This window comes from Sander vitreus, chromosome 9 (genome assembly GCF_031162955.1).
Source record: "Sander vitreus isolate 19-12246 chromosome 9, sanVit1, whole genome shotgun sequence".
NCBI lineage: Eukaryota > Metazoa > Chordata > Actinopteri > Perciformes > Percidae > Sander > Sander vitreus.
The window spans coordinates 33,842,591-33,870,138 of NC_135863.1; the positions used below are offsets into that span (position 1 = coordinate 33,842,591).

The following is a 27,548-nucleotide window of genomic DNA, read 5'->3' on the forward strand; positions in this document are numbered from 1 at the left end:
GGTATAAGTCGAATTTCATTGAACAAACCACCCAATGAAAACTGTATTTTCTTCAAAAATAAAAAACTCAAAATGTCTTATTTACTGAAATCAAAAGCTATTTCAATCAAACACATCTTAACAGTTACATGAAGAGATTTGTGGCTGATTCAGAGCACACACGGGTTCGTGCAGATAAAGGCATAATGAGGAAGGTTTCTGCCAGACAAATTCATCGGATTAAGAGAGCAGTTGCTAAAATGCCACAAAGCAGCAAACAGGTATTTGAAGCTGCTGGTGCCTCTGGAGTCCCGCAAACCTCAAGGTGTAGGATCCTCCAGAGGCTTGCAGTTGCGCATAAACCTACTATTCCGCCACCCCTAACCAATGCTCACAAGCAGAAATGGTTGCAGTGGGCCCAGAAATACATGAAGGCTAATTTTCACAACAGTGAAAACAGTCTTGTTTACTGATGAGTGCCGTGCATGGTAGTGGATGGAGTAGTGGATGGCCACCATGTCCCAATAAGGCTGCAACTTGAGCAAGGAGGTGGTGGAGTCATGTTTTGGGCCAGAATCATGGGGAGAGAGTTTCTGACTGACCACCTTCTTCCATGGTACAAAAAGAAGAACCGTGCCTTCCGTAGCAAAATCATCTTCATGCATGATAATGCACCATCTAGTGTTTCCCACACATAGACTAATTGGTGGCGGTGAGCACCGGCCGCCATATATATTTTTAACGCTATTTAAAACGCAGCGTATTCTTTCAGCTTCCTTTCCCTGCTCTCCTCCATCTCTGTCGCTCACGCGTCTCACTCACTCACTCTCTCTCTCTCTCTCTCTCACAGACACACACACACACACACACACACACACACACACACACACACACACTCCCCTCCGTGCACACAGCATCTGTCTCCATCAAAACGAGAGAAGACGGCTGGCAAAATTCTTAAGTTCATGAAAGGTTGGTATCTCGTGAACACCTTTACACAATCACACATTTAAAAAGTGCTATAAAAAATATTTTATAGTCTGAATACAATGTTGTCAGTGTGTTAATGTTAACTCTTAGCAAACAAGCGTTTGTGCCTGCTTTAGAAAGATAACTAGTCGCAAGTTTGCGGTAAAATGCAGTTGGGTTGTCGAGGTCAAAACACTATGTGTAGCAGCTATGAATCAAATAAACTTATTATAAATAATGTCATTGTTTTACTCTTACACTGAATATTTGCTGCTTCAATCCAGATGAGTATTAAAAAGTATTTTCCGTGACTGAAAAAGGCCCATGTTGAGGATGAGGACCAGCCTGAACTGGAGGTATCAGTCTGAAACAGAGCTCAACAGTCCCACCAGTGGAATTAGTGATGTTATTAATTTGTTTACAATATTTTCAGGCTTCAACCAGTGCTGCTCAAGCAGAAAGACACACTGGGAGAGAAAGAGACAGATTCGTTAGGCATTGAAGAAAGAGTAGGAGAGGAGGACAGCATCCAACACCGTGTCCTCCTCAGTTTTTGATACTTGATTGTTACGAAAATAAGTATTTCACCACCCCTAAAAACAGCAGCTCTGGGAGGCTATTCTGACATCCTGCAAAGAAATTCAAGGAGAAACTCTCCATAAACTCACAATTTCAATGGATGCAAGAATTGTGAAGGTGATATCAAAGAAGGGACCTATGTTAACATGGAACCTGCCCTGTTAAGATGGGTTTGATTGAAATAGCTTTTGATTTCAGTATATATGACCTCCTAATGCTGCAAATTCACCGTTTTCAGTTCTTTACAACCTATACAATGTTTTGAAACTCTGTTGTGCATAATAATTTGGAACAGTGCATTTTTTATTTTTTATTTTTGAAGAAAATACAGTTTTCATTGGGTGGTTTGTTCAATGAAATTCGACTTATACCCTAACGGTTGGTGACTTGAAAATTAATCACCAACTAATTAAAACTAACTAAGTCATTTGCATCAACTATTTAGGAAAATCTGTGTAAAATATAATTTGCATAATTTGGAACACACTGTAGATATGGTCTTAGATTTTGGATATCGTAATATCGTGATATGACATAAGTGTTGTCTTTTCCTGGTTTTAAAGGCTGCATCACAGTAAAGTGAGACTGTTCTAGCTGTTCTATTATTTGCCTTTTACCCACTTTATGTCTACATTACTGATGATTATTTATCTAAAATCTAAGTGTGAAGATAATTTGTCAAAGCACCAATTGTCAACCCTACAATATTGCCGCAATATCGGTATTGAGGTATTTGGTCAAGAACATTGTGATATCTGATTTTCTACATATCGCCCAGCCCTAGCCTTCAGTTCTTTCTGTGCCCATAACCATTAACTGTAACGTTACTTATGCACACTAGCCCGAATAAAACCCTGTGCTGTAAAAGTTTTAAACTACAATCCAGGGTTGTTTGAATGACAGGAAACTGATCAGATAACATCTTAATAAAAGCAACACAGACATGTATAGTACAAAACTGTTTAACGTTATTAGGATCTCCAAAATACGGATTAAAACACTTTAAATAATGAACAAGAATTAACTTTGGATAGCCTTAGTGTAATATGATGTAACAGGAGTTAACAGGTGTTGAGGGTTGAGATTTATAATAACATGTAACTTTCTGTATGGATCATAGTATAGTTTTAAGGTTAAATTGTTAAAACAACATTTCAGCTCTGGGTAACCTTAATCTGGTATTTTATCTGCTGAACCATACATTTTATTTGACAAACCAACCAGATGTAGCTAACGTTACACTTCATCTCAACTGTATCATCTTCTAGTCTAGTTTAATATGTAAATAGTTATTTCTTTCCAAATTATCTTTTTAATAAATAGTTCATAAACCTTTGTTTGACTAGTTTATTACTGAACCTAGCCATCCCTCACCACCACAAGTAAATTCTCAACCTGGAAACACTGAAACCCAATAAATATGAACTTTTAGTACTGCCCCAGCATTAAGTACCAGCATTCAAACCTTAGTGCCTCATTCTGCACCAGGCTATTCAAACAGCATCTGTGCTGAAATGAAGTCTAATAAAATTACCAAAATAATAACACAAATGTTAAATATAATTTATTTCATTGAATGAACCAAGTATACCTTGTCTTAATTGAGTTTTAATTCAATAGCTTGAGCCTATTTAACCATCACAGATTTTGTTTCTCACAAACACAAATAATGGGAACTATCAGAAATAACGTGCTGGTGACATTTTTTCCTAAGGGACATATTCACTGGATTGATACTGAAGAAAGCTTAAAACATGATGATTCTCAGGCATCTTTTTTATGATTTCTAAGGGCCTTTTTACACCTGAAAGTCCGAACCAAGGTCCAGACCAAGGTTCATGTTGTTATTACATCGTATACATTTGACCCGGGTAGTTTTGGTTTCACACTGCACAAGAACCATACACTAAAGAACTATACATGACATAACTACATCCTGTCATCATCAGTGAGCCACGCCCCCGATACTTGTTGGTTAGTTGACGGGCTTCCCTGTCCTCTCGTATCCTCTCTCTGGTGTTGGAATTTTTTTTTTTTTTTCGCAGCTCTGTTCTGTTGCGTTGTTGAGAAGCAAGACACGGGAACTATACTTGGGTTTTGAGGAGCTGCAGCATTTATTCAGACACAAACTGAAACCTACACTGTACATTTACTACCACTAAACATGTAAACTACTAACGTATTCTTTGCTACGATAACCCTCTCCCTCTCTCTCTCTCTCTCTCTCTCTCTCTCTCTCTCCCCCTCCCTAATATTGATATAAGTAATACCTAATAGTTTCTCATTGTCTGGGACATCGTATGGTGCAAGCTGAGGAGCAGGGACTTTAGGGAGGCATAAACCACGAACGCCTGAACCATCCAAAAAATGCTTTCACACTAAAAAGAGACTGGACGATGGTTCAGTTTGATCCGGACCATGATCACCTCTTTACATTTGACCAAATTTCGGCTGTTTGGTCAAGACCGTGGTCCGGGAGAGGTTTCACACCTGTAATTTTGTTTCGGATCTAACTGAAAAGTCCGAAAGTTTGGACCAAACGAGGTAGGCATGAAAACCCCCTAAAGCAGATCAATGGACATTTATCCATAGATAATGATATCCCTGGAAAGTGTAAGTCACATTGAATCTAAAAATATATGTGTGCCATGTCTGTGTTCAGATTTTACCCAGAGAAAAGTTTAAAAATGTATGTAAATTACAGCAATTCAGGTTTTAAAGTACCTTCATTGTCTCCATAGGCTGTGTCACAGACGCTACTGCAGCTCCAACTTCTGACGGTGTTAAAAGCTGGTGAGATCATTGGCTCAAACTACAACTACTAACTCCTCGTTGTTTTTAGAAGAGCAGCATGCGCCAGTCCCTTTCACCTCACGCAGGATCTTTATCCCACATACCTCCCTCACCCTTCACAGCTATGAATGTTCCCATTCTGAAAATACTAATTATTATCACTGAGTACTACAATCTAACCGGACTACTTTTCTTTTGTTGGATGTGACCTTAGGCTACATCTACACTACTACATTTTAATTTTTAATCTGCATTTTAGCTCCAGTAGTAGAACTAATCTCTGTCCATATTAACACATCTGACACCGCATATCGCATACACTGGGCATGCACATGCTGGTGTAAACAGGAAGCAAAAGAAGCTGATAGTCTGATATTACTCTGCAGTTGAAAATCATGGATGTATAATAGGGCTGCACGATATGAGGAAAATATCTCATAGTGATTACTTTGACTGATATTGCGAAATGATTTAGGATATTGGAGGGAATGATCATCTGTGTATCGTTATTCTCATTTTCATTGAAAAATATAAAAATAAAAAAAATGTAAATGATTATAGTGTGATTTTTGCGAGGATCTGTGCCGAACAAGTTGTTTTCTGTAGGATACAATTTGTAGGCCGGGTTGTCTCTGCATCATAATACTTAATACAGAAGGGTTTGACACATATTTTACCAAAACAAATATTGCACCCCCCCTACGATTTGGATATTGCACTTTCGATACGATTGTGATCAAATGTGCAGCCCAAATGTATAAGTTGAAAATACAGAAAATACTTTTGAGAAAGAACAACAATGACCAAAAGTAAGAGCGGGGATTTACTTGCATGGACCAACGACGAGGTGGAACGGTTACTGAAAGGTATGTAAGCCTACTTTCCAAAAGTCTGCGTTTGTGGCCGTCCAGACTACAAAGCAACCCCGGAGTTTTCAAACCAAAACGGGGCCGCAGTGTTTCCAAATGTCTCCATTTTAGGGTCTTGGAAACCCCAAGTAGTGTGGACGTGAGGCGTAAACATAGCAAAAGATATTCATTTTAAACCAAAACATAGCAGTGTAGATGTAGCCTTACACAACTGCATCTAATTAACCATGCCTTCCCTGCAGACAGGGCATGTACTTACTTTGGATCAAATAGGTTATTCTTAAAGATTTGCTGACCCTCAGAAGTGCTCAGGCATATTTTTTTATACTCAAATAAAATGAACCAATTTCACTCAATGCCAAATCCATTATGATAACTTGGGTTAAACTATTTCAGCAGTGTGGACCAAGGAAGAAAAAATACAATGAGCTAAATACTCAAATTATCAGAGCCGTTAAACACATTCAGATAGAGCAATTTGGTATCAAACACAAGTGATCATCCAAGTACATTAGACCATTAACACATTTCTAAAGACCCACAATCTGTCAAAGAAATGCAATTTAGGCCCTGAAAAGGTCTTTATTTATCAGGTTGTGATGGACATGCTCCAAAGAGACTAAAAACAAGTGTTCATGCGTCACACCCTTCTTCTAACCTCCATCTTCGTCTTCATGCTTCATTCAGGATCATTTTGCTATTTTTATAGGCTTTATGTCATGTGTTTCAATACACATGAATGATGTCTTTTTTCTATTCTTTTTTTACAAGACTTCCCGTCCCAAACATTATTCTCATACAGACCTACCAACGCTGAGGAGCGGTGGGTCCATTCCCTCTGTGGACACATGCTTTCTAAGTGCTCCTACAATGGACAGCTTGATTGGGGCTTAATGTTTACAGCCTGCAAAGGTAGACCCACCAATGAAAAATACATATCCCTGAAAACACCTTGGCCTTTCCCCTAGGCATTATGGTGTATTTATAACCACTTCTTTGCAGCATCGCAGCAAAGTGAAAGGCATGTTCAAATTAAATAAGTGCATGTAACCTTTTCTGAACTAGGTACAGTACCACTGGGCTTACAGCAATCTGCCTGAGGGTCAGACTAGAGTGCAGGAAATAATCTTGACAGGAACCAAGTGGCTCCTCGGATATATACCTGACCTGCAAAGCATTCATGAGAGCTTCACCTGGACCGAGAATACAGCCGCCTCTCACTTAGAGTTGAGCAGACTGACTTACAAAGCCCCAGGTTGAATTCTTGATTATACCTCTTGTAGATGGAAATACACAGTTTCATGAGGGGTAGGCTTTTTTTGAACAATCATCATCATCATCTTGTAATTTTCATCTCTACCACTCAAATTCAAAATGCAGATCCTGTGTTAAAAAATAATAGCCCTTTCCAACTAGCCAGATGAAAAACACTTACACCCACTAACATCTGGCTTTTGTCTGCAGTGAGAAATGTTACAATCAGCATTCATTCCCGGGACAAATGACTCTGCAGTAGGCAGCAGTGGTGTAAACAGGACACCCAGGTGGAAATGCTAATTTTCGTCTCTTGTCCAGTGCAATGCTATGACGCGCTTGGGCTCCTTCCGAACTTCTATCATCTCAACCGTCAGCCTCCGCCCAAGCAGCGCTCGACCATCAAATTAGTCTGCACTGAGTTTGAAATAGAGACTGAATGAGTAACAGATATTAAAAAAAAAACTTATTACTTCTGGAGAATAGTAGAGTAAGTACGTAGTGTGCGTGTGTGACGGTGTCTGGGGAGTGTGTGGTGGAGTGAGTGAGAGAGTGAGGGTGAATGCAGAGCAATCGGTCTGAGCCAAGGAGAGTTTAGAGTTTATAAGCAAAGATACCAAGTGAATGTACAGCAGCGTTTGCAGTTTTGTGCACTGTATCGGAAAGCTCTTCCAGGCGCATTTGTGACAGTCATACTCGGCTACTGGCAATAGGAAAGGAGTCGCCTATTTTTAGCAGGTTTACCCAAGTTTAAAAAACCTACATATACAAGCAAATTTTGGTGGGCAAGGGGTATAATGCACCTCACTTTGAGTCCTTGTATTAACCTTTCTGTCCGTACATGCTGGAAATGTGCAGTGAATTTTTTTTCACTGGAAGAAAGTCATGCCCGTATTTCTGTGATTGTCAGGAAAACTGCTTTCTCCACCATTCGGCAAAACAAACTCATCAGTACCACAAGAGCAGCACTCTAAATTCACATTCACTCGCTTCACATACATATCACTGTAAACAAGTAGTGTTGTCTCATAATGACATTAATAGAAACCAAAACTTTAAAATAACAGTTTTTCTTTGAGATATAGTTACTAAGTTATTAAGTGTGGGAGAATAAATGCCCAAGGCTTGCTTCTCAATGCTTTTATCTTAAGACTCATACAAACTGAGCAGAGCTCTTGGATAACATTTGCAATCCCTGAAAGTAGAGCTGAGCACTATGGAGAAAATCAAATATCACGATATTTTTGACCAAATACCTCGATATCGGGGCGATATTGTAGGGTTAACTATTGGTGCTTTCACAAAATATTAACACAAGTTTTGATAAATAATAACAATAATAATAATAATAATAATAATAATAATTGATAGATAGATAGCTTTTTATTGTCACTCAACTGTACAGAGTGCACATATGAACGAAAGTCATTCCACTGGCTCATAATTACGGCTTTAACTCAAAATAAAAAGTAAATAAATAAATAAAAATGCTACAGTGTTATTTTAACTTGTATTAATTGCTGCGATATGACATTAAAAACTTAAAAAGGAGTTTGAAAGCAGCATGAATATTATTATTGCACATATTGAATGGCAGCATATAAAAAATGGCCCCGTTTAAGAAAAATAGATACTGTTATTGCATGTTTATGACTAGAACAGTCTGGTTAATTCATAAAATGACATCACACACAAACCAGGAAAAGACAACACTTGAAGACGATATCTAGCCTTATGTATCGATATAATATCGATATATTGCCCAGCCCTACCTGAAAGTTTGTATGGTTCTCTCTAATGTAAGGCTTCTACAACAAAAGGTTGGGACAGTGGAGGGATTTAAAAGATGAATGCATTTAATATACTGGATCTGTCTGATATTACCACAAGTGACACATAACTCACCCTCAGCTTAAACCCCACAGGATGCAACTTAAAAGAAAAATGCATGCAGGGAGCTCAAATAACAAGCCAGCCGTGCATTGAGTGCAGGCTGTGTGTGGGTGAAGAGTGGTTGCACTATGGTACTTGATCCACAATGCACACTACATCACATACAATTGGATAATCTATTAATGACGCAGATTCTTGGGCAACTCACTAAGACCCAGACCATAACCTTTAACCTTCTATGTATTTAGACACGACATGAGAGAAAAGTGCAAGTGAATGCGCATGTAGAGACCCAAAGAAGCTTTGACAAACCAACAGTATATGGAAGTCCCCTCCACCTCTTTCTATATACTTGTAATACTATTAGCAGTGCTTTAAAGTCTAAATATAACTGCATTAGTGCTCATAACAGCACCATAAATAAATGGCTTCCATTTAGTTTACGCCATTTAGCATTGGCTTTTACTTTTGTTTGTTCGTTTCTATATCCTGCTTGGAATCCAATTTAGGTTAATCAGATCGAGCAACTGATTGACATCATAGGCAATAACATGAAATAGAAAGAATTTACGAGATGGCTCTTCCACAACAAACATCACCTGTCAACACTCTATACTATGTATTCCTGTTGGTACAGAAACCGTCTACTTCACTCTGTGAAAAATGCAATCCTGTTGCCAGACAAGAACATCAATGAAGGATGATTCTGCAAACCCCAAAATGTATCAATAATGGGGGGGGTTATATCCAATGCTTACATTTATATAAAAAAATAAAAAAAATCTCCCTTTCTACAAAATCTGTGCATGGTGGCTACAGTCTGGTTGGTTATTGGGAAAGGTTGTGGTTATGGCAAATAAAATACTGTTAAGGTGTGGTTAGGTTAGGCAAATAAAACACTTGGTAAAACGGCCAATTTTTTCACATCAAAGTGTGTTTATAGGTGTTGGGGAATACTACTACATATGAGAAAATAAGTTGTATAAAGCACATTGGAGCTCCAGAGGGAGCTTTGTGTGAAGTCTGATAAATATCCTCAAGTGATGTCCCTTGAGTCAGCATCGGTTGAGGCGTAAGACTACAAGTTTGAAATGAAAACAAGAAGTGATCTTACCAAACCTCTGTAGCCCGCTCCTCATCTCTGCTTGAGGCTAACGTCTTGAGGCCACATTAGCTGCTACTAGCATAACACACCCAAATCTCTGACTGAACTGTCAATGTTCGAGGTGCATTCTGGATAATGTAAGTGCAAGGGTTTCACAAGGAAAAATAATTTGTGGAAGAAAAGACGATATCTCTGGTTCTGCTACATCGATTTTGATGCTGTTATTGTTCTAGGAGTGCGATGCTAGATCGGTGGAAAACTCTTTCAATGTTAGGGAAAAACTGGGTTGTGGTTAATAAAAAGGCGTTCATTTTAACATTAATTGTCAAGGTGACGTATTCAAATTTCTTGTTTTGACCCACCAACAGTTCAAAACCCAAAGACATTCAAGATAGAGATGCACCGATTACAACTTTCTAGGCCGATTCTGATTTCCGATTTTCTTTGAGTTAGGCCAGCCCATACCGATTTTAGCCGATTCCGATTTCATTTTTTCTAACCACTTTACAGCACACACAAATGTTTATTTTCTAGCTTTTCTTTAATAGAACATGTTACATTTTGCCTGAAACAGATGATTTAGCGTCACCGCTCATTTTACAGTTTAACAACAAAACTAAACTCTTTAAATATTACTACGTTTTTAATGTTGGTTTTGAGCGGTATGCATCCCCATTAACCTGGAAAGCGTAAACAGTAACGTTAATACAGCGTGTCGGAGGAATACAGCATCTCTTTTGTTTTAGTTTTTTTGTGTTTACAGCGTCTCAGGTCAGTGTGCCCAACGCTATTTTCCGATAAACTGTAGCTGTCATATTTCACGGGACCCGCGTGAGTGCGATTTTCATGTTCCAGTTTTTCAGCCTCAGAGGGGAGAGAGAGAGCGGCTGACTGTTCGAGCCGTGTATAATTACGACTGTATGACATTTCATAAACAGCTGATGGAGCAGCCGTGCGCCACTGCTACATGCATACAGCGGAATCCCTGCATGAGCACATGTCGTGTTGTTGCGCAATGTAAGTCATGCGGTGCCCGAGTGCATTTGACCGGCATAAAATCGGCATATGTCAGACTGACCGGCAGGTCACCGGTCATGGCCGATGACGTGAAAATCGGCCAATTCCGGTCACCAGCCGGTCAATCGGTGCAGCTCTAATTCAAGACAAAGGAGAACGTGTTAATCGACACATTTGAAAAGCTTGAACTATAAACCTTGTGGCATTTAGCTTGAAAATGTATTTAAATGATTAATCAAATATCAAAATTGGTGCCGAGGAATTTTCTGGTGATCTAGTAATTGATTAATTGGCAAATTGCTTCTTTTAATTAATTCTATTAACCATCGTATGTTGGGGACAACAACACACATAACGTATATATTTATCTTTCAGGTGTGGAAGCCCATCGGTACATGTTTTGACTAAGCACTAAGAACCTCAAATCTCTGTAAGTATCAAAGCAACAGACTTGAAGTGTTTATGCATGCTTTTTAGTAGACAGAGCTTTCCTTGCTTTAAATTAATAGCCCAGGTGAGGAAAGCCTCATTTTTAACAGATATGGCCTAAATTTAAAGTCTATTCCTGAAAAGAGGATTCTACACGAACACGGATCAACACCAAATCAGGAGGTAAAATCAGAAGTTAACTGGATATATTTAATCCCCTAACATTACACACAATCATAGACTGCCCTGATGTTCGGATGCATGGAGGGGTGAGTGTGAGGTTAAGTGAAGACTCAGTCCCAGGTGTAACACTGCCAGAGACAGTGACTTCGAGCCAAGAGGATGATTTGGGTCAGTAGGTAATTGCGTTCCTGGACCACAGGGGACTTGTTGGCAATTAATCCTTCCAATGAGCCACATGAAATATGCACATGTACAGTGTGCCAGTAGACGGATGAATGCAGCTCTGTTAACACAGCTCTTTCAAAGCGTGATAGGGTAAACTTTCTGCTGCTGACACCAGTGACTCCCAGCTTCAATAAAACAATAGGATTGTGGCAGAACAACAGGTGTTGTGCCTGATGTAGCACAAAATCAGAACTCTTCCTACTCAATTAAGCACTGCCATAACATCTCAAACACTAGCACAAAGCTCTTGAATCCTACGTTATTAGCTTCTCCAAAACTGAAACCTTGAAACTGAAATCAGGTTTTACCAAACACTTCCAACTGTTTTTATCTGTCAGGACTGGAGCATGTCAAGCCTAGCTTCCCTTCTCTTAATCAAGATCTAGAGAAATCTCTGCCAGGTTAAAGCTACATTGTGTAAGAATTTCGCCCATCTAGCAGTTAAATTGTACAGTGGGGCAAAAAAGTATTTAGTCAGCCACCAATTGTGCAAGTTCTCTCACTTAAAAAGATGAGAGAGGCCTGTAATTTTCATCATAGGTACACTTCAACTATGAGAGACAAAATGAGAAAATAAAATCCAGAAAATCACATTGTAGGATTTTTAATGAATTTATTTGCAAATTATGGTGGAAAATAAGTATTTGGTCAATAACAAAAGTTCATCTCAATACTTTGTTATATACCCTTTGTTGGCAATGACAGAGGTCAAACGTTTTCTGTAAGTCTTCACAAGGTTTTCACACACTGTTGCTGGTATTTTGGCCCATTCCTCCATGCAGATCTCCTCTAGAGCAGTGATGTTTTGGGGCTGTCGCTGGGCAACACGGACTTTCAACTCCCTCCAAAAATTTTCTATGGGGTTGAGATCTGGAGACTGGCTAGGCCACTCCAGGACCTTGAAATGCTTCTTACGAAGCCACTCCTTCGTTGCCCGGGCGGTGTGTTTGGGATCGTTGTCATGCTGAAAGACCCAGCCACATTTCATCTTCAATGCCCTTGCTGATGGAAGGAGGTTTTCACTCAAAATCTCATGATACATGGCCCCATTCATTCTTTCCTTTACACGGATCAGTCGTCCTGGTCCCTTTGCAGAAAAACAGCCCCAAAGCATGATGTTTCCACCCCCATGCTTCACAGTAGGTATGGTGTTCTTTGGATGCAACTCAGCATTCTTTCCCCTCCAAACATGACAAATTGAGTTTTTACCAAAAAGTTCTATTTTGGTTTCATCTGACCATATGACATTCTCCCAATCCTCTTTCGGATCATCCAAATGCTCTCTAGCAACTCCAGATGGGCCTGGACATGTACTGGCTTAAGCAGGGGGACACGTCTGGCACTGCAGGATTTGAGTCCCTGGTGGCGTAGTGTGTTACTGATGGTAGCCTTTGTTACTTTGGTCCCAGCTCTCTGCAGGTCATTCACTAGGTCCCCCCGTGTGGTTCTGGGATTTTTGCTCACCGTTCTTGTGATCATTTTGACCCCACGGGGTGAGATCTTGCGTGGAGCCCCGGAGGGAGATTATTAGTGGTCTTGGATGTCTTCCATTTTCTCATAATTGCTCCCACAGTTGATTTCTTCACACCAAGCTGCTTACCTATTGCAGATTCAGTCTTCCCAGCCTGGTGCAGGTCTACAATTTTGTTTCTGGTGTCCTTTGACAGCTCTTTGGTCTTGGCCATAGTGGAGTTTGGAGTGTGACTGTTTGAGGTTGTGGACAGGTGTCTTTTATACTGATAACAAGTTCAAACAGGTGCCATTAATACAGGTAACGAGTGGAGGACAGAGGAGCCTCTTAAAGAAGAAGTTACAGGTCTGTGAGAGCCAGAAATCTTGCTTGTTTGTAGGTGACCAAATACTTATTTTCCCGAGGAATTTGCAAATAAATTCATCAAAAATCCTACAATGTGATTTTCTGGGGTTTTTTTCTCATTTTGTCTCTCATAGTTGAAGTGTACCTATGATGAAAATTACAGGCCTCTCTCATCTTTTTAAGAGGGAGAACTTGCACAATTGGTGGCTGACTAAATACTTTTTTGCCCCACTGTATATGACAACCAACTGAATATTACTTTCTGGCCCCTCCCATTCCGAGCGTGTTATAACTCCTACGGTGGCCGTATTATTCCAAGTACGACTTCATCCGTGATTGCTCCTTCCAGTGTAATAATAGTTTTACGTTATTTTGGTACCATTTCATTGCTAACATCAGCTATCAGGTTCCCAAACATATGCAAGTTAATGTTAGTAAAATATCAGTGCTATCGGTGTAAGGCAATGTTTACAGCATAGGAGAGAAGCAACAGAGGTTTGTGTTTTTAATATATTTCTCTGAGCAGTATGAAAAATGTCAATGAAACCAAAATGAGCTTTTAGTATCGTTTACACGCTGTAGCTAGTCTGTGTTACAACTGCACATGACGCGAGTTGTCTGCCAGGGAAATCACGACACATATGATTACGTTGTTACAAGGTAGACAATCCTTTTTCATCATTGACGCAAGGAAAAGTATCCTAGACGTCATTCTAGCGTTATGCACAACCATGCTATAGTTAGCCAAGCAACTATAAAACTTTGAATTTACACAAATAGGCTTAATTACCTTTTGAGAAGAAAGCAGGCAACTTTGGCTTCCCTTTTAAAATCCTTGCTCCTTATGAGCTCTTTCCGTCTTGGAAAAGCCTTCTGATCGCGTTTTAACTGCTACGGTGGCCGAACCCGAAATGAGCTCTTAGTATCTCCATCGTTTACATGCAGCTGTTCTAGCCACTCCAATATTTGGTCTTGTTGCTTTGCCTGTGTCGTTTTAATTATCTTTTTAACTTCCTTGGCGACTCCGTGTACATGTCGTCCCCCTCCCTGGCATTCGTCACGATGCCACTGAGTGTAAAAGGGCGAAAGTCAGAGGTATGTCTCTCTTTGGCTAATGCATTTTAAAGATGGAGGTATGTCCCTCTTTGGCTAATGTATTTTAAAGATGGAGGTATGTCTCTCTTTGGCTAATGTATTTTAAAGATGGAGGTATGTCCCTCTTTGGCTAACGTATTTTAAAGATGGAGGTATGTCTCTCTTTGGCTAATGTATTTTAAAGATGGAGGTATGTCCCTCTTTGGCTAATGTATTTTAGAGATGGAGGTATGTCCCTCTTTGGCTAATGTATTTTAAAGATGGAGGCGCAACATGGCGGCCATCATTCGAGCGACTCGCTTGTATGTATTCCGAATGATTCTGAATGTCAGATTCTACACATACAAGAATACTTTGATCAGTTGGTGGAAGTAATTACACATGAATGAGTACATATTTGTGAAAGAACAAAGGGTTTTTTGCTAAGAATCAACTCAAAAAATTACACAATGGAGCTTTAAGAGTTAACTTCAAAGTGGGTGAAAAATTACTCCAGAAAGCTGGCCAGCTTTTATTTTTAACCCCCAAAACTTCTTTGGTAGTATCTGATATTCCATTATAGCTCATTTACAGTCTCCATTTTATGTCAAGAGTGCTTTGTGAACACTTGCTATGCATCATGGAGACTTTTAAAGACTAAAGGCTACTTTCAAGAGAATAAAAATGAGTCTAATATCTACCAGCCCCGGTCCAAGAGATATGGGAAGATTTTGTTTAAATTCAATTAAAGAAGCATTGAAATTTCCAATGTTGACAATATTTACACGTTCATTAATAGGTTTCACTACATTTAAAAGTAAAACAATGTTTAAGTTGTAACACTAACCATGTCCACTGACATCATTCATCCTTTCCCCATTCATATCTGATTTATGTGGTTTGCAGTGTATATGTTTGGGCACATCAATAATGGCTCTGTGTTTTGCCAACAGCATGCTTCAGTAATTTGACCGTCTTTAGATGCTCACATCTGTCACTGCATGCCAAGTAAGTGTATCAGTCACATTGAGTAAAGGGTCCAATTAGCCTCAAGCTTCTGCCTAATCTGAGATTATTCAGTTAGTGGCATCTGATCCTAAATGAAAGGTGGCACATAGAAAATATCACTTTTGGCACACGATCACTCCACTGTCATTATGACAATGTTAAAGATTACTGTTCTTTCCTGGGAATGGTTGATGAACTGTACATAGAACAGAAAATTTCAACAACCAGAATGTAAAACATGATGAGCGTCAGAAGTGCCATGAACACTAAATGGTTTGTTGATTCTCCAGTGAGAGGATTAGTGTCCAGGATTTATGCTAAACTGATGCAAGTATCTGTGGGAGAACTCCCAATACTAAAGAAATGGGAGCGAAAGCTGAGCCCGGAGGGGACCGTAATTAATTGGGACAGTTTGGGACATTTCCCACTGTTCCAAGAACCCAAATCACCAGCAGATCCACTTCAACATATGCCATAGGACATACTGGACTCCTCAGAAGAGATGCGTCTCTAAAGCCATTCCCACTCCCTATTGTACGTTCTGTCAACCTGAACAAACTGGAACTTTCCTGCACATGGTCTGGGAGTGTGAACAGGTACATGAGTTCTGGAATAAAACATCAATAATATCTGATGTGATCGGATGTCGAATTCCTACTGACCTGATTGTTTTGTTACTTAATGATGACTCTAAATTACACCTACTTGGGAGACACAAGAACATTTGGCTAGCCGGATCAACCGCGACCAAGAAAATGATAGCTCAGCGCTGGCTCCCCCCCCCCCCCTCGCTTTGTATAAAACAGTGGTTGGCGTATTTTCTAGACATAGTTATGCTGGAGCTCTCTACAGCAAGGATTAACAAAGCCAAGTCATTGACTATAGACCTATGGAAAAACAAAAAAGTGCCATGAACACCTAAGGGTGTAATCCGACTCAACGCAAAGTAAAATGTTCCAAAACAGGAACTGTTTTGGGACCCTAGTGTCTTTTTCAAGCACTCGGGAAATTTCTAGTTTTGTTTCATGGCCGTGGTTTATGCCTCCCTAAAGTCCCTGCTCCTGAGCTTGCACCATACGATGTCCCAGACAATGAGAAACTATTAGGTATTACTTATATCAATATTAGGACTGGAGATGGGAATTTTAAGAGAGAGAGAGAGAGAGAGAGAGAGAGAGAGAGAGAGAGAGAGAGAGATAAGGGGATTAAGATAGGAAAGAACATGCAAGAAAGAAAAAACTGAATCTTTATTTGTTAATTGATTCAATGCAGCTATCTAGGCTACTAAAGCAAAAAAACAATACCCACAAAAATACCCCAAACATTTCAGAAGATCATCCCTACTTTGGAGACAGAGCTTTTCCTTTCCAGCTTGCCAGCTCTTCATACAAATACTGTACATACTGTAAGATCACAAAGTTTCTACATCTAGGAGCTTCCTGACTTCACCTGTTACGTTGGAAATAGTCATTGCTGACTTGGCTTTTCCTAGTAATTAGAATGAGGCCATGTACACAAGTTTAACATGTAATATGGCTGGCAATATCATCGTGGTTTTTTTAATAGGGTGGAAGCATCTTCGGCTGAACAAAGCTCACCTCATTTTGTTGTTATAGGGTTTTCAAATTGATTTGTGATAAAAAGCTGAAATACTTTGAGTCAATATGTCCATAATTGACTATATTTGAGGGAAACTAATTTGAATGCACCTTAATGCAGACGTTTAATGCCCATACAGGGGCAATGAAACTCTGAAAGACATTTTTTTTATTTCTTAGTAACCCAGGACATATAAATTAGGGGTTCATTTAGAATTGTATAAAATGAATTAGTGATCAGGCTAACTTGAGAGATCTTAACACAACAAACGACCACAGGCTGTGGGAACTAGGCAAGGGCCGGTTTGACATTCTGACGGTATGATAACCTTCAGCAAAAATATCACAGTTTCACGGTATTGCAATTACAGCTTTAACATGTATTATTTTGAAATGTCTGGGTAAAAAACAACTTTTTTTCCCCATTGAACACAATATATTTTATTTTTGAACACTGCACACTGGCAGGGAGAGGGATTTATAAACTGCACAGTCTGTCCTTGACGACTCATAGTAGTAAAAAGCCAAAAAGCATAATATGAGCACTTTAATATATAATTATTTGTCCCTATCAAAACAGACGCTGCGCTGCACAAGTTCACATACTATGTCAGTGTTCAATCTGCACTTAAAACTCTTAACGGGTGCAGAAAAAAATGCTGTTTAGAAGGCACCATTATCTATAGAGTAATCAAGAGTTAAACACAAAAACAGAAAGTAATCAGAGCCTTAAAGTGATTCTCCTTAATAAGAAAGATAATCTCCTCCACTTTAGCTTGATTCTCCTCAGCTCAGTTGTATCCTCAGTGTAATTGCTCTTGTTAATCATGCGGTAATTTGTTGACGAGACCTATTTGGAGGAATCGTCTTGAAAACATACAATCTCTCCCAATCTGGGGGTGCCAACATCTTGAAATTAAGGACAAGCACAAAGAAGAGTGAGACCAGATTAAGTCATTTGAAGTGTCGCCAGAGACTGATGTAACCGATCGGCGTCTGTCTCTGCTTATTAAACTAGTAGAGCTACTGAGCTCTCAATCCCAAAACACCGTTGTTGATAGTATATTTGTTAAGAAACGGCTCACTGCAACATTCTTGATACTGTGGTAATAAATAAAACTGGTATTTAACTACAATCGTTTTGATGAACTGCTGTGGTAATAGTTCAATATGTATGTTAGATCATTGTAAATCTCACAAATCTGATCTTTAAACAGTGTGTGTAAAAATCTGCTACAGCATGATTAACTTTGATGGTTACTCAAAAGGAATTAGGCCATTAAAGCACTCTTTCCCATAGTTTATTATTATAACAAATCAAAAAAAGGACTAGGACTCTTTCTAGTCCTAGTGCACAGCTGTCTGACATTACTTTAAAATGAAGACAATGTCAATTTGCTAAACAATTGTTGGAGCACAAATAGAGATGAGTCAAAGTCAGAGAACTGTAAGGTATATTACATATCAATATCTTCCTAAACTTTGCAACAGTTAGCCCCATAAGCTCATTTTAATACCAGTCCAAGAAATACTGCAGCAGAAAAACAGTGTACTGAACTAAGCAACATTTTATTGCTTAGGAATTTGGTTTTTTACTTCTTTTTTTTTTTTACCTATTTCTACTACCAAATGTTATACAGTTGTACTTTAAGGCCAATGGATACCAACATTTCACCCCAAATAGACCCAAAGCCTGAAGCATGTCAGATAAAACAAGACTAAGAGTATCCAGCCATGCTCGTGGCTCTGTGAGGCTGTAGTTAGGGCCAGCAATGCTTTGAGTAGTAATTTGTTGATGTTTAGCAGGTATGTTTGCTATGTTCACCATCTCAATTTAGCATGTTGGCTAATGCTAATAAGCATTAAACACAAACTACAGCTAAGACTGTTGGGAATGTCTTTAGTTTTGCGGTATTTGGTCATAAACCAAAGTATTGGACATACTGAAATGTTGATCTGATGATGGCGTTAGATGGAAAGTGAAGGGATCACCAACATTTTTACAATTCAGGGGGACATGAATGTCTGTACCAAATTCATGGCAATCCATTAATAGTGGTCAAGACATTTTACAGTCCTTCCAGAAAAAAAAAGTTTTTTGTGATTGTTGCGGGCAAAAATCCTTCATTATGCAGCACATTTTCTTAAAAAATGCAATGGAATATGCAGGATATTTATGCAATTTTATGCGATGAAATTGCGGGAACTTGCAAAAAGGTTTCATGGCTTCATCGCGGGGTTTGCAGTTTTTCGATGATGTTCACGTTGCGTAATTACGTCACTTCATAACGTCACTTCATAACGTCACTTCATAACGTTCCCATGGCAACAGGGGAAAATGGCTGCTCTTGTGTGAAGTAAACGCAACATTTTTTTGCAACGAAAATGCGGGGATTATGAAATCATGCAAGCCCCGCATATTTCGCGCGGAAATCGGCAATTTGTGCGGCGTATTTGAAAAAATGCGGCCCCCCCCGCATAAATATACGGACTTTGGCTGATTATGCATTGAATTATGCGATCGCATAATCACGTTTTTCTGGAGGAACTGATTTTACATTTGAATCCACGAATGACACAAATAATTTGGTCATCAATAACTTCAACATGTGCATCAGTCATTGCATAGTAAGCATAAATATATTTAAAAAAGACATGCTATGGTTGCATGTTTGTAGTGTGTGTTGGCTTTAGTAGACTGTACTGGAGATCTGTATTTCCAGAAAGGGAACACATAAAGAAATTACATAGCACAATAGCAAAGCATTTTGAAGTTTTAGTTTTTGGATAGTTTAGAACTGGTCAGTACTATTAAAATTGTAAGGGAAAAGGGGACAAGCATGGCTGTAAATAAGCTTTATGTATCATTTTATAAACATTTAATGTCTTAGAGTTTTTTTTATTTTTAGTAATGAATGTGTAACATTGGACATGTGGAACATACAAAATCAAGCATCCAATAAAACAATATGGGAAAAAAAGAACAACTGACATTGGCACACAAGGCTTACTAGCTCGAGGCTGAACGCTGATACAGTCCCAGCGTAATTTTTAGATAAAAGTAAGAGATAATCTCACATCACACCATCACTGAAGTCAGCAGCACCAGGCCTTAAAGCAAAGTAAAATCATTTACCTCTTCCCTCTACTATTGCCAGACACCTGCCACTAAATGTTTGAAGTGTGAAAAGTAAGAGCCAGGAGGAAGGTCAGACCTGTTAAGGTGTAGATATCAGTTTGAGGGGATGTACTCTCTCACTCACACACACACACACACACACACACACACACACACACACGCACACACACACGCTGTCTGCAGGAAAACATACTGCGCTATTAACAATTTCTCTCCAACAATCTCTGACCTCCTCATATTACTGAATTACTGACAGACATTTGTATACAAGGTCAGTCCCGCAGTCAGAAATGTTCTCACTGCAGTGCTGTGTTGGTCCAAATTTTTAAAAAACCTTTCCCAAAATATCTGGAGAGCTGGGGAACAGTCGATACCAAGTTCCTGTCTTTTCCATACTTGCAGAGATGCACAGGAACATTGTGTGTCTGTATTGTGTCTGATGCAAGGAAATAGCAATGGCATCTCCTTTACACCTTTCAAACTTTCAATCAAGCAGTGACAAACAATGACACAAGTTCCCCACAAGCAGCCTATACATATAGGCTATACACGGTTTTGGACAATGCAAAAAAAAAAGAAAAGAAGATATTTATATAATGAATGGCTATTTTGACAATAACAAATAACTGCATTCTCTCACTGTACACATAAATGCTACCATAAAACTAAAATATTAAAAGACAAATTAAGAATAGAATGATACTCACAGTTTCTCTCTAGATCTTTGAAGCACAGAAAACAGCTAGCTTCACTAAATGGCAGTCCCTTGGAAGGCTCCTCTCACCCCTAGAAAGCCTTATGCAGCTGAAATGACTCACATCCCCTCTTCCAACCTCTGTCAACCATCATGAGGAGGTAAACATTTCCAAATATGGAGAAAATATGAAGACAGTATTGAGGGCAATATCAGTTTGGTTTGCTTTTAACTTGGAATGCCATACTCTGTGAGCCAGAGTCACTCAGCAGAGCCAGTTCTGTGGTGCATACCTTTCACTAGGAATAATAAAGATGACTGTAGAGAACTTTTCACAATCGGTTTGGGTTCGGTCTGACCTAAGATGGGTAACACTGTTAGCCTGCCCTACAAGCTCCACTTTTAAATGGAAGATAGGCAAAATGTAGAGAAGAGAAGATCAGTTAGCTTAAAACCGTAAAAGGGAATCTCAATAAAAAATTGCAAAAAATGCAGAGAGCAATAGACATAATTTACTTTTTGTTAATCAGGCGACCAGGGCCAGGTTAGAAGGTAAAGGCAGCCCATTTACTGAGAAAAGCTGTCTTGTCACACGGATTGTGTTCAAGTGATTAAGAAGGTATAATTAAAGTCTGATTACTCCCCATGAGTGCTGTGGGTCAGCGGAGATCACGGTAACATTAACAGCTGCTAAGAGAGAACATTACACCTCCCTGCCTAGAATGGATCGGTTTTGAAGAGCAACTTGGCTTGAGAGTGCTCGTTTTCCTCAAACTGCACAACCTACTTCATCCAAATACCAAAGGAAAAGACTCCAGAGGACTGAAATTCTTACATGTTCATAAGTTGTCTGGCACTTGAGAAAAGATGAGAAAAGCCTGTTGCGATGGAGGTAATCTGTAGGAGTAGAGTGAGGTGCTGCTATTTTTTGGAATGGTACTTTTATTAAAGTCAAACTCTAAAAGACATAATCGTGGCATGTTTGGAAGTGTATTAGAAAAGACGGCCAAACAGGGTTACATGTTAATGTGTCTGCACTGTCAATGCAGACAGAGGAGCCTTCATAATAACATCAAATAGGACATGAATAAAAGAGATGGCCATGGCTGCAAAATGTGTGCTTCTGACAATGACCTAAACCATATTCTGGGTTTTTCCTGCATAGAGGAATTGTTGGCACCCCCCAAAGAGGTTTTAGCCAGCGCCAAAGGAAAATCACCAGCGCCAACATGACAAGATTTGAGAATAAAAATTCAAATCCTCTCTAAGTGTTTAAGAGCATTTTACCAAACAACTGTTGATTAAGCAGACTATAAACTTGAATGTTACAATTTTATTTACATTTTAGTTTATCAAATTGTCAGAAATAACAGGAAAATGCATAGATTTCTGTCAAATAAGGTAACACAGACTCATTCACCAAACGTTCTTAAAGCGTAACTCTTTTTGTGAATGTACCCGAGTCAAACTTTCGTTTAAAAGCATAATTAGGACGGAAGCGTCACTTTTAAGATTTACCGTATTCTCGTTTTTTAGTAAAACCTTTCTTTTTAGTAAACTCTGTGAACACAACCAATGTTGTCAGTGCTTTGGTTAAGGTGTAGAGTCCCTGGTGATACTTGGAGCAAAGTCTCATGTTGTGTCGAGCCTTCTTAGTGGTTTATAAATAGATATTTTGAGGCTAGCATCGTAGTGTCCCTAGCTCTCCCATTCAAAAGGCCATTTGACCCAAAAACCAGAATACGGTGAATCCTAAAAGTGACGCTTCCGTCCTAAATATGCTTTTAAAGAAAAGTTTGACTCGGGTACATTCACAAAAAGCCCCTAGGTTGCATTTTGGCGAGAGTTGCACTTTAAGAACAAATTTGTTCTTATACCCCACTTACGCAGTTTTCATGAAGATTCTGGCATTCACCAATGTTTTCTTATTTGGGATTTGTTCTTAGGTAAGACCAGAATCTACACACACTCAAGAGCACTCTTACACACTATTGAGAGCTGACATGTTTGCGTAAAATAAGTAGTGTAATATTTCTGTCCTTTATAATTTTGTAACTAATTATTTTCATTTATTAACATATAATTATATGTTTGTTTGTTTTAATAAATACACACTACACTTACTCACTCATTTGTAAAGCACTTTGAATTGCCATTGTGTATGAATTGTGCTAAGCCTATATACTTCATCAGTTCTGCGCCCTTCTCCAGATACAGCGTTCTCTGCATGAGTAACTGCATTCCATGCATCAGTTTTATTTGCTGCTTTGTATCCACCGCTGACACTACTAAATATTAAATATGATGTATCGTTTTTTGCTAACTTCTTGCAGCAGTACCTCCACTTCAGAATTACTAAAGTTTTTCTTTCTTTTCGAGTCGAGGCCTCCACCGTCTTTACCACGTCTTTTGGACATTTCTCTAAGTGTGCACACGGCCCTGCCATCTCATGCCCTTTTATGGGAATTAACGGGGCGTTTACCTATGCTAAACAGGAGCCACGGGCACGAGCTTTACATTTATGAAGACATTGGGATTCATCGTTCTAAGAACACACCTGCAAACAACTCTGCTGTTAAAGAACACGTCATGAATCAGATGTAAACTTTTCTTAGGAACTTTCTTAAGAACAAAAGGCCCATTGCCTTTACTGTACGCGGACCGATCATGATTACTGGCGTGCGCATTTTAATCTCGGTATGAGAGCTCGTCACACCTCTAACTAATAGTATTCGCACTGGGGACAACAAGCATATTTAGTTTTTTTGTGTTTACTACGTAGTGTTGAGTGTAGTTTTTGAGAGTGACTGGACACTAAGTTGCTAAACTATGTTCATATTTCTTCGCTTAAACCTCAACATGACCTTCCAAACACAAGTTCCAGTACCACCCGCGTGAAAGCACAAAAGCAGAACAACAACATGATCAACACACAGTATATAAAAAAGTACAAATGAGTAAAATCTATCTTACCTTTTCTCCTCTCTGGATGTATGGATTCCTGGAAGGTTGTTGAAGCAATGCCCTTTACTGTATGTGGAAATCTGTTGAGATTGAGAAATAGAGACAACTCTGTGTTACTTAAAAGGATTACATAATTGTTATAATGTTATTGTGCAGGGCCACACCAACATGGTAGGTGGGTCCTGTCAACTACCAGATCTTTTTTTCATGAGTGTGACGTTCATCAGTGATAAAGAGAAAGATAAGCCATAGGCAGGCTCCTATTAGTCCTGCATGAACCTGATTGTAAGTTGTCCATTTCAATTTTAGTCTATCAATTCTCACCAAGCACCTGTCACAGCCTGTTGGCAGTAATATTTCAATGCAGAGATACAGTTCAGGTAAAACAATGCAGACGTGTGGCACTACAGAGAATATGTCATCACAGTGTAACAATTATTTAGTGAAGAGACTACTAAAAAACACATTCAATATAAAAAGGTATCTCTCTCAGAAAAAGGACAAATCCAATATTTTTATGAGATATTTAAATGTACAACAATTACTTTAATCTGTTAAAGTTAGAGGCCAAGCCCACCCACACAGGTGTTGTCAATAATCCTGGCCGATTAGTCAGGTGGAAGTTGGGGGACCTGCGTGATGTCACCAAACTCTATGGACTCGCTAATAGAGCTCAACAGTGTGGTTCTGGAAGTAAAAAGCTCATTAATTTTCTCCATAAGGATTTTGAATATTAGCCAGTAATGGTAGACCATCCAAGGTAGACTGACCACAAGCTCTGGAGTTGTAAAAACGATAAACCTTATGAAATCAATCTTGTTTGAAAAAACAAACATGTTTTTGTGTGTACAGTGTGTGTGTGTGTGTGTGTGTGTCGCATGAGTAGGTGCTTTAATGCAAAAATATTACATTTAATTTTTTTCTTTTCATCATTTAGGCATTATTGTGATCATGTACCACTGGTGATCAGAATTATAGTTTGAGGGGGGGAAAACAGATAATTTGCATTTCTTTTCTCTCTCGTTGATTGAATACACAAGGCTTATCTTTGCAGTTGAGGGCTGCCGCTTTAACTAGCGATATTCATCTATTGATGCTTTTAATTACTTATACATGCCATAAAATGTTAAATAATGCCTGTCACAAGTTCAAAGAGCCCAACATGATGTCTTCATTGCTTATTTTGTCACACAGACCAGGCAAATCCTCACATTTGAGAAGCTGTAACGTGCATTGTTTGTATTTTTACTTGATGAATTACTTAAACAATTAACCAATTACTTGTTGATTGATAATCATTTAATTGACCATCAGTTCCAGTGTGGTTTAGTTTGGTAGTAGTTTAGTGTGGTTTTTGACTTAGAATAGATCATATACTTGATTGAGTTTGTGTCTGATAATTATGTCAGTAATTATGTTTGTTAGGTACATAATTACCATGCATTGTCAGACACCTATCGCTTTGTTGTTGACCGTACACTAGCAACAAGAGATGAAGCTTTCTTGGGACGGTAAAAACATCTTCATTTAAGTTTTAAATATAGGAGTAATGCAGGTTATGTGACAATGAATTGTCCTGCAGGACTTTTTTTTGTAATCCACATGGATTTAAGTAAAAGACAGACAACAGTATTATAATGCAAACCAACCTATTACATGTCACCCCTTAACTGAGAGCACAGCAGACATTTCACGTGAGCCCTGTATGTTGTCTAAAAAGTCTGGTGTCATTATCTTTTCAAAATAATGTACACTTGTTTTCCTCTAACATGATTATGTAACCTTTTTCTGTGGTCTATGCATATTTAGGTTAAGGTACACTTTTTAATACTATAAAATAATAAAACCTCATTGTTTCTAGGGGTGGGACAAAATATCAATACAGCAATATATTGTTCTCCTTGCCATAAGATAAATGATATACTGGCCTCAAATATGGATATTTAAATTAATAAAATAAGGCACTCTAAATAGATTTCTCTGCTCCCAGCGTCGCTACTTCATGGCTCCTTGAGGTGACGCTCAACACATAAATGAGGGAAACTTGAACATAAGTTAACGTTGTTGCACCTTAACACATGAATTGCACCGAGTCTGCCAAAGACCCAAGAATCTTAGGTCAATCACTAACCCTACATTTTGCACTCGCATTAAAGGCTGCTGTACTGCCAACGGAGAGATAAGTGACTCTGAGAAACACACAGGTATTGTTCCGTTAAGTAGTCCCTAGGTCATTAGCACAACATGAGGCTATTGTGGTACCTAGTCTCGCATTACCAGACCTTCCTCCACAGCGCTGCGGAGGAGATTCTGGCTAGTCCACACAGCATTCCAGGATGGGAGAAAAATGTGCTCTGGTTTATTGACATATCTTTAAACCAATCACAATCGTCCACTACGGGCTGGACGGAGCCACGGTGCCTCTGCAAAATAGTCTCAGGAAGGAACTTGTTTTGGTGGAACATGTGTACGTTCAAAAGTAGTTTTAGTCGTGCAACAGAAAACTCAGATTGGACAGATAGTCTAGCTAGCTGTCTGGATTTACCCTGCAGAGATCTGAGGAGCAGTTAACCATAGTCCTCACAAATCCCCCAAAGGTTAGAACGCCAACACAGAGACAGAAGGAATATAGAGGAAGGTAATGGACATCCGGACGAAAAGAGGGACATCCGACGGAATTTCCGGTGGCAATGGAGCAATCCCGGAAGTGGAACGTCGTGGATATAGACTAGGTGGTACCTAGCCCTGGTTTGTGCTTCTCATGTTACCAATACATTCAAGTCATATAGGTAAGTCTAATAGATAATTGTCTGAAAAATAAATACCCTGCAATCTTTGAAAAACCCAAAAGGTTGTTAAACAACGCTTACCGCTGTTCTGGAGGAAGTTCCAGATCCTTCAAAATGTCTTCTAACCATCTGGATTAAAATATATTCTGTTTGTTGCACGATAAAATAGATTTTTAGCTAGTTTCTCAAGTTGCGACTACATCTCCTAACCTAGGTAGATGGAAATGACATATGGCCTTGTTCAAGCAAAATATTAACACATTATTTTGTAGGAAAATATTGAATATTGGAAAGAAGCATGAATATATACATCTGGAAATAGCTTCAGAACAGCAGCGTGTTGTTTAATGACCCTGGGGCAAATATTGCCAGGTATCTGCAGATTAAAAGTAATACAAGAAACACAAAAACCACAATGCGTCTTGTCATCAGTTTTGGTACCAATAGACCAAACTTACCACCGATTACAGAGATGCACCCTAGCTTCTGGTCACAGAAGGTGACACTTTCTAAAAGCCCACCGTCTTGACATTACGCTCTACCCTAAAACTGTTCATTTTGAGTCTGGGAAGCCGCTGCTGTTCCTTCCAGAAAAGGACATCCTCATTAAAATAACACAAACAGTAGAATGACTTTACTAAACCTACCAGGGGGGCCCTGGCTCAAAGGCAGTTGAGGCACTCATCTCTTAACTTTAACATCATCAACGCTGTCAAACGAGTCCTTTCAAACCAGATTTTAAAGACCGTTCCGTTTAAAGTCGCCTGAGTCAAAAATGTGTCGGAGCAACGCAGATGTATTCGGTTTGATGACAGTACTCTTAGGGGACCTTGGTGTTATTGATTTGAAATCCAACATCTAAGTCAAAGTTTGAATTGAGTCTTTTAAAGAAGAAAGTGGGACTTGTTTTTTTAACATTAACAACATTTTATGGCAGAACAATATCTATAGTCTGGACCAAGGTTCTTTTTTCTTTTCACAAGAGATGAATACACTGGACAATGTTAAAGCTAGGGAGGTATTCGGTATGTAATCTTTGTGTGACTATGACCCATGTTAAAGCTTTATAGGAAACCTTGAGGCATGAAGCAAGACGTACACAAATGCACACAAAACTTTACAATACATGTGATGCATGGAGTGACATTTGATACTGATAAACAAGGTTGCA

At 39.0% G+C, this 27,548-nt stretch overlaps 1 protein-coding gene across 7 annotated transcripts in view; it reads right to left on the reverse strand.

Annotated features, from left to right (window-relative positions):
- lpp (LIM domain containing preferred translocation partner in lipoma) overlaps positions 1 to 27,548 on the reverse strand; it is a 192,122-nt gene that overhangs the window by 163,328 nt on the left and 1,246 nt on the right. For 6 of the 7 annotated variants that reach the window (XM_078259864.1, XM_078259861.1, XM_078259863.1 and 3 more), the window contains exon 2: positions 23,598 to 23,668. Coding sequence is in view for 1 of the 7 variants with exons in the window: in XM_078259860.1 (XP_078115986.1) it covers positions 23,598 to 23,668 (71 nt within the window). In the remaining 6 variants the exon portion in view is untranslated. Of the gene's footprint in view, positions 1 to 20,637; positions 20,705 to 23,597; positions 23,669 to 27,548 lie in introns of those variants that run through there. The other variant, XM_078259866.1, reaches the window with a different exon arrangement.